The 8,943-nt window shown below is 38.9% G+C and overlaps 1 protein-coding gene across 1 annotated transcript; it reads right to left on the bottom strand.

The window, feature by feature from the left end:
- Nucleotides 1-355: 355 nt before the first annotated feature.
- p3h3 (prolyl 3-hydroxylase 3) lies at nt 356-7,151 on the bottom strand. The gene is made up of 16 exons (XM_056763373.1): nt 6,796-7,151; nt 6,098-6,282; nt 5,717-5,875; nt 5,465-5,651; nt 5,221-5,352; nt 4,706-4,848; nt 4,456-4,545; nt 4,309-4,361; nt 3,841-3,920; nt 3,479-3,606; nt 3,260-3,355; nt 3,028-3,178; nt 2,830-2,947; nt 1,507-1,582; nt 974-1,114; nt 356-791 (listed from the first exon to the last, which is right to left on the bottom strand). The coding sequence occupies exons 1-16, from the start codon at nt 7,094-7,096 to the stop codon at nt 624-626; spliced, it is 2,208 nt and encodes a 735-aa protein (XP_056619351.1). The 5' UTR covers nt 7,097-7,151; the 3' UTR covers nt 356-623.
- Nucleotides 7,152-8,943: the final 1,792 nt, after the last annotated feature.

The following is an 8,943-nucleotide window of genomic DNA, read 5'->3' as shown; positions in this document are numbered from 1 at the left end:
TGCAGTCCTTTCATGACTTACTCACTCAATCTCACTAACTGCTCATGTATTGCTCTCCACTCTTTTTACCAGAAATAATAAAGAAAGAAATAATAATTTACCCTCTAATGTCAATGTCAACATTTTTACATCCAAACACAACATCATCACTTTTAACAAAACAAACAAAAATAAAGCAACAAAAGTTGTGAATAGAGAATATTTGCAATTATGTATTGTAGTAGACAGATGTGTTATTCTTACACAATCATTCATCACTTTGGGGAAAGAAATAAGAAAATGAAAATATTATATTTAAACATCATAGAGTAAATAACAATTAAAGTGAATAATAAATGACTTCAGTTCATTATTCTATTTACAATTTCTTTATTATTTCATAACCATATTTATTCATAACAACCATAAAAACACACACAGTGCCATCCTGAAACCTAGGCACACACACACATACACACGTACAATCAACATATAGAGACATATCCACGTGGTGTAGTCTGAAATAAAAATAAACTAGTGTTCATGACAAGATGACAGGAAGCACAGGCAGCATGAAAATCAATGTCCATGGGCATATGAGCGATATACTGTCTCTCGTCTGATTGGCTCATTCAGCTGTCACTCTACAGCTCATCCCGCCTCCCTGTCACTCTTTCTCTATCTTTGCTCTTCTCTCTGACCTGGCTTCTCCCACGCCGAGCAGAATTTGAGGGAGTTTCTCCATCATCCTTCTCTTCTTTTACTACACTGTGTCCATCTGCTGCCCATATAGCCTCAGCCTCCTCACGCTCCTAGGACAGATATATAGAGAAATGGTGTTATATGCATGCGGGAACTTGATCACGCTGTGATCATTATAGACATACCAACACTATCATTCAAGCCTCTTTGGATAGACATCTGCCATGTAGGGAAATGTTAATTTAAATGCACAAATGTTTCTTGTAAGCAAGACTTTTTTTGATGAGCTCACCATATCTCTGTGGTGCTTTTTAGTGGTGAACCAGAGTGCCAATGCACATCGTCGACCGCTGGTTATGGCAGTAACACCATGAGGATTGACAGGTCCTGATGTGAATCCCACCAGTCGCCCACAGGTTGGCTTAACGTTTGCCTAAAAGAGAGAAGAATGTAGAGACAACAGTTGGTTTTCTACTATTAACAAACTATTTCATTAGACAAAGTTAATGGGATAGTTCAGCAAAAAAAGATTTCTTCATTTTCTCACTCTTATGTCATTCCATTACCTTCTTTCTTCTGAACAACACTGAAGAAGATATTTTGAAGAATGTTGGTAACCAAACAACATTGGCCCTCACTTACTTCCATTGTATAGATACAAAATCACTGAGACATTTCTGAAAATATCTTCTGTTGTGTTCCAAATAAGAAAGAGTCATATAAAGGCATCAGTAAATAAATGATGAAAGAAAATATATTTTTGAGGAACTATGCCTTTAAGTGTTAATAGTGCTCTTATGATGTATATTAAAAAACAAAACTCACGGTGACTGTTTTAGCATCTCGATCAGTAAAGAAGAATTCACCGCCTTCAAAACCATCATTCAGGTAGAGAACTGCACTGCAAAAGACAACAGTACATCCACATTATTTTGTGTGCGAATGAAACTCGTTTTGTTTTTTTGTGCTTTTTAAAGCAGAGGTAACATGCTATTTCAAGCATTCCGACTTCTTTACGCTGTTAATCGTGCTGGCTTCTCAAGCTTAACACAGTCAACTTGTCAAAAAATGTGTTGAATGTATGACATAGTATTTCTGTGCTCGATTCACTTCGACAGTTTTCGGGAAGTTTTTTCCAGCATGGATTCCCATTTTGTAACAAGGGTTCTTAGTCCTTTATTGTACAATTTTTCCAGAAAAGCACGGCAACGCGTCATCCACCTAGCAAAAGAGCATGCTCATGAGCGAGCGTGAGAGAATGAGCATGCCCACGCGTCAACCAGCCAGAATGAGAAAGAGCACGCCCATCAGTGCCGCTTCACTCGTTAGATGGAAGTTTAACTATGTTTGTTTGCTCACTTCTTTTCGGCGATGAATGTTATATAAACAGTTTATATAACGCTTGATTTGGAGATCGTTTGAAACTGATAGAAAAGATGCCAGAACTGCACGCGGTAATTCAAACTAAGTCATATGTTTTGTTGGAAATTGGTGTTTACGTGCATAATGTAAACAACACAAACTTATAGTGAATCAACTGTTATGCAGGGAAAATGCCTGTGATGATCTATTTTGTGCTTGTGCTGTAGTTCCGCCCCCTCTGCAAACCTCCAGGAGCTCGACCTTTTCCGGAAAAAATCATACAGCTGTCTCTGTATTTTATAAATTTTGATCAAACTAAATACTCTTCGAAGATACGAAGTATGCAATACTATTGTATACAGCATGGCCTGTCAAATGACCATGTAACAATGCGACACACACCCAGTGGACGGTTGCATAAACTGCTTAGACTAGTCTTAGAAGTTAGTCATCAATTACTTTCTTCAAGACTGGTAATCATTTTATTAAGTCAGTTACATGAAAAGGTGGATTGGTCTAATGGGAATATGAACAGTAAGACTGATAAGTCCTTACTAATTGCTAGTCATTGACTTATGCTAGCAAGTGGACCCAGGTCTGATCAAAATGATCTAAGCAAATGAGATTTATTAAAATACACTGAGTGGATTAACAAACACCCACAATATTTCTCTGACACTGTTAAAAGCAATGAAAATCTGCTGTTTGTTTGAAGGGAATGTTTTTATACATTGTCTAGTGATCATGACAGAAGTAACTGACAGAAGCCTGCCATTCTCTATGCACCTGAGGTCTCGATGAATGAAGGCAGGAGGTTCTCTCCAGCACTGTCTTGTTTCCGGCTCCAGGATGCAGTTATCCACATGAACCGGATGAGAAAGATCCGACCGCCCCTCTTGGTGTCCTATACACACAGTGAGCATCAAGGTGAGATATAAACCCATGAGTGAATGACAACTCTTGTTTTAGCACAATTGTATGTACCTGGGATGGCGGAGCGACACACCAAATGTGTGTAGGAAAAGTAAAGAGCGGAATGACTTCTGAAGTACGAGTGCATCAGAACTCTGGCGGTTTCGCCAATCTCATGTAGCAGTCTGGCATCTGATTGGTTAACCAGGCCACCCTGAGCCAACTGGCAAACAAACACGTTTTTGGAGTAAGAATTTGTATACCATAAATGATTCTAGCATGTTTCACGGATTAAGTTATATACCTTGAGTGCACTAAGAACAGTCAAACCCTCAAATTTCTCATGCGGTGTGTGAGGAGAGCGTCGCCCCCGGTAACCATCACCCACTGATGCAGCAACCTGAATCATCAACACATGATGAGATGTAAGATTCTTCAAATGCTATTGGTTGAGAGTCTGATGTGCATTTCACTTAAAACAAGCAATTGAAAGGGATTTTAGGATGATTATTAAAAAGCTCACAGTTGCCAGCTGCATCACACGATCACATTCAGACTGAGATAAAACTCCATCCAGCACGACGCGGTTGGTCCCGTTCAGCCTCTGATCATCCATAGTGATTGTTACACCAACCACAGGAACAGGACCACCTGTGCCAGAGACACAGAGAGCGATAAAGACAGAGGTGAAAAATAAATGAAGGATAAAATAATGTTACTGCAGATTATTTTGAAAATATTGGGATTTGAAATATGATGTTTTTAACATCATAAAGGATTTTTCTTATGATGATCAACAGAATGTGCAAATATCTTGCAGTTTATGCATCACAAATTATAAAAAAAAGAATGAAAGGGTTACATGTGTATGGAAAGTGATCGTACCTGCGTAAAATCCACTGTCATCCACTTCTTCAACTTTCTCTCCCTGCTTTAGTTTCTCATGAAGCAGCTGTTTCTCTGCTCTGAGAAGAATAAAAAGGTTTGAAGGGATAGTTCACCCCAAATTTTTATTCTGTCATCATTTATTTACCCTCTTGTCATTTCAAACCTGCGTGACTTACTTTCTTCTGTAGAACACAAAAGAAGAGATTCTGAAGAACAACCAAACAACTGCGGTACCCATTGACTTGCATTGGTTTTGTGTCCATACAATAGAAGTGAATGGGTAGTCCTGTTGTTCAGTTATTAACATTCTTCAAAATATCTTCTTTTGTGTTCTGCGAAAGTAAAAAAGTCATGCAGGTTTGAAATGACAAGAGGGGGAATAAATGTTGACAGTTTTCATTTTTTGGGTGAACTATCCCATATTTCACATAATCCCTGACTACCACTCGTCTTTCCCAGACTCACCTCCAACTTTCACGCAGTGACTCAGGCACAACATCCTCGGGCGTCCACAGATCCTGCCAAGACCATACAGTTAGTCTGAGGTCTTTCGGTTATAGAAGCGAGCACAAAACACACTTAGAGAAAATCCAAAAACATAAAGGCAAATACCGGGTCACTGAATTTAAAGTCCAAGTTAGCCATCCCAAAATATAGCAGCCTCTTCTCCTCCAGGGCTCTACTGACATACATGGCAATTTCCTTCAAAGAAACAGATAACAATTCTGTTTTGATCTGCGCCATTGACTCCAACAGACATATACAGAGTATACTTATATAAATGCATCTTATTATTTCTCCATCTCCCATGTGTCATATTGACGGATATGTGTCATATCCAGCCATCATGCTTGTAACCTACTTGTAGGGGTCCTGTTTCCTGAGCATCAGTGTCGCCCTCTAGATTTTGAGTGTATAGCTGCAGGTTACTGAGCGAGTCTGAGTCTGTTGGGTAAAACAGCAACAAGGACCGCAGGGTCTTCACTGCCCCCTTCAGGTCCCCAGCTGTGGGACACAGAGAAAAGTACATAATAACAGAGTTTGTTGAAGGAATCGCTCACCCAGAAATACGATTTCCATCATTATTTTTTCACCCTCATGTGATTAAAAATCTGTATATGATTATTTAACAGGGGCCAATACTGTTTAGTTACCGATGTTCTTCGAAATATCATGTTTTCAAGAAGAAGAAAGAAAGGCCTACAGGTTTAAAATGACATGAAGGTGAATAAATGATTCATTTTCATTTTAGGGTGAAATATCCCTTTCAAAGAATAATTTACCATCAAAAACTCTGCCATTCTCTCAATATGTTCTTAAAAATGCACAAACACCAGAAATACAAATCCCACACTTTTGGTCTTAATAACATCTGACCTTTGTACTGTGCAATGTGAAGATGTTCTAACTGCATGGGCAGAAAGTCCTCCACAGCAGAAACCCTTCCAGGTCGGGTTGACAATAAGGAAACACACGTCTGTTTGCATGACAGCAATGAGAGAGAGAGGGCTGAAGACACAAGGCACACATTCACACTTGTCAGAACGGGCATCTCACAAATGTCTTACAGTCGCCTATGCATTTTAAACTGAGACATGAGGGATTATTTAGTTTTTCTCACCTGCAGCTCTCTCATAAGCGCCCTGTACTGTGTCTGGCTCCTCTGGAATGACCTGTGACGCTGTAACACACTGAGCTCTGCACTCCTCTGTCTGCTTCAGCGTCTCATTCACACAATCGCCCCACTTCATCACTGCCTTCAACCAATCAGACGAGCTCTCAGCCTGGATGGCTGCATCATACATCTCCTGAAGGTGATAAGAGAGTTAGAATGCTTCCTAATTTTTCTTTCAACTCCTGTCACTTTTCTCACCCAGTGTTTCTCATGCTCTCTCTCTCTGTCTTGAAAGGCTTCGTCTTTCATTCCTGTCATCCTCCTGTACTTCTCAAGGTTGTTCCTCATCTCCAAGTGACTTGGATTGGCCACAAAGAAGGTGTGAGCAGCCGATGCTGCTTTCTGCAGTTTATCCAACTGTGTAAAGGGGTTTCAAATATTTCAAAGCATTGACCTCCTGACCTTGATATTTCACAAAGATCTGACAAATAGCTGCATGATCTGCATGCAAGAAAGTCTGTCTTGTAGGTAAATGTTCTTCAGACAAATTCAGGCGTGTGTTGGGATGAGAATAGTTTATTTTTGCTGAATGACTGAAGCATGATTTCACATATCAACATTCATCATGAGTCGTGGTACCTTGTAATACGTGACTTGCAGGAAGTTGTAAGGGTTTCGTGTTCCAAACTCATACTCAATGTCTGAGGATACTGGCAGAAGACCAGTAGGAGAGACGCTTCGACCCATACAGAACCTCACACACTCTGCCCGGACCTGGATCCAGTCCAGTGCCCACAGATCCCAGAGACTTCCTTCTAATGCATCTACACACACATGTCTGGTTCAATATCTCTGACGGGACAGTCTATAGACGTAATGATTTTTATACTGTACAAACTGTATATTTAATCCCCTAACCTAACCCTAAAATTTAAAGATCAAAGAAAACCTTTAGCACTTTTAGATTTAAAAAAAAATATTGTTCCGTAAGCTTTATCAGCTTTTTTGTCCATTAGGACCTCAATTTTGCTCCCCACGGTGACATGAGTCCTCATGAGTTGATGTGTATTCAGGTTAAAACACATACACATATACAAACACACACACACACACACACACACACACACACACACGCACACACACACACAAAACAGTATTACCATCCAAACACAACTAGTTAAAGATCCAATCATTGAAAACTCCAGACCCCCGGCCGTTTTGACCATGCTTCATATATTAGTTTATGCTTTAGTGTTTAGGTGTGTATGCCTTACACACATAAGATGTGACAGTCATGCATTAACACTCTTTATGTGGATATGTACAAAAAAAATTACCCAGTTTGGAGAGTCTGTCATCTCCTGCCGACAAACATTCGTCGTGACATTTGCGTCTCGTTTTAAGAAGCGTTTCTCGAGTGGATATGGATTTCTCTATGAACTCCGCAGCTCGCTCCCATTCTTCCATAAAATACGCCCGAACCCCGCGGTAATAGAGCTCATCGTATGGAGGTAAAAGTCCGGATAAACTCTCGGAAGACTGCCCACTGCTTCCAGTTACAGATGCATTATTTATAATGAAGAAAAGTGCTATTAGTAACGCCACGTATACATGGCAAGAGTTTGAGCGAAGCGCCATAACGCAGAGACTGTAGTTTGGATGAACGGAGGGAGGAGATCTGAGAGGAATGACGTGCCTGGCAGCAAGATACGACAAACGATGTGTGTGTGTTTGTGTGTTTGTGTTTGTGTGCACAGGAAGACTGCGAGTCAATGTAAACATTGATAGTTCGTAGTGAATATCTTCAAATGAGAAAAGTTGTTTTTTCTCGGTGTTGATTTAATGTATCACCCCTTTCCCCTGAAGCGTGCACTAAACATATTTTCGTTGTCTTCTTTCTTTCTTTCTTTCTTTCTTTTCATCCTTTGCTTGGTTTAGTGTTTGACTAGTAAACATTTAGAAACAGAAAGTAACAGGGACATTTCAGTTAGGTCTGGGAATCGATTCCAAAAAGAATTCCAAGGCGTTGGGAATCGATTCCATAAAAGGAATCGACTCCTCTTAAAGAGCTACCTTTCCGCTAAATCACGTTATAGTTTCTTGTCTACGTAATGGATGAAGTTTAGAACTGTGGAACGGCATAAAATATTCTGCATGCATATAAGCAAACGCTTTGTTTGCACACAATGAATATAATTACATTTATCGACACATTTAACAAATCCTATAAGTACGTGTGTCTTTTCAAACGGAACGTTAAACGACCGGACCGTCTTCTCTCTCTACCTATGATCTCAATAGTGCTCGAAGAGAATTACGTCACGAATAATTGACTCCGGTCCGTTCAATCATTCGAAAGTTAATTTGCAAACCCCAAGTTGGTCGTTAGACCTCGGGCCTGCATTAACTTTCGATTTATTCAACGGACCGGAGTCAATTATTCCGCTTTTACCATGGTTACCACACCACAGGACGTTGTTAAAATAATTAATTGCAAAGTTTGTCATGCTATCGTCTTTAAAATGGTCTTGATAGGACTACATTCTTGCGGATTTCAAGCGTACTGTGTGTTTGCATTAATGTGACAAAAGCCAGTGATTGTAATATTATATAAAGCACAGTCTCACAACATATTTATCTGGATGTTATTATGTATTTTAAAGGACATTAGGATGGATTTTCACTTTAGTATGAAATAAAACCACGCCGTAATCAATTCTTCACTCACAACAATTATGTTTTGCACTGTTTTTATGTATAAGTAAGGAGTATTGATAGGAAATGTAGCTAACATAGATATATCACACTATTGTTAACAAATTGTTGCACTTTTATGATATTACATTTTTTTAACTAAGACATCTAATAAATGATTACTTACACAAATGCACTTTATGGTTTGGTGCACATTTGAGTACCTTGAACAACCAGTAATGTCTGAGGCCTAAGATTTTGAAGCATATATATAAGTAAAGGCTTAGGGGCCTACTTTGATCTAGAAGTGAACCAACCATTGTTTAAAAGCTTCACAAGTTCTGGGCACTTTCTAATGTATCCATAGTAATGGTGTTGGTTCAGTAATATTGGTAAGAACTTGTTTTTCTGTAACATTCAGAGACAAGTAAGTGTAGCTATTGTCTGTAAATTTATTTAAAAAGCTAAATTACGATTGGTCTCTCTCAGTAAGAACCATACCTTGTTGCTTAGCAAATAAGGGTGACAAAAAGGGATTGGCTAAAGGAAATAAAATATAACAGGGCCTTAACTGATTGGTAAAGGGAGGAGAACACCCTTTGAAGTTTGTGTATAATTTTAAATTTTTACATGCAATTAAAAAACTTACTTGCAAAAAATTATGTGCAATTAATATCTCTGTGAAATAATAATAACGTGCAATATTAATTATATCCTGCAGATAATACACTATCTATTTTTATACAACTTTTTCTGTAAATTATATTTCATTCTGCTGTATATAGCAGATA

The sequence above is a fragment of the Triplophysa dalaica genome, chromosome 12 (assembly GCF_015846415.1).
Source record: "Triplophysa dalaica isolate WHDGS20190420 chromosome 12, ASM1584641v1, whole genome shotgun sequence".
NCBI lineage: Eukaryota > Metazoa > Chordata > Actinopteri > Cypriniformes > Nemacheilidae > Triplophysa > Triplophysa dalaica.
The sequence above is the reverse complement of the archived record's forward strand: the minus strand, read 5'-3'. Positions and strand labels throughout refer to the sequence as shown.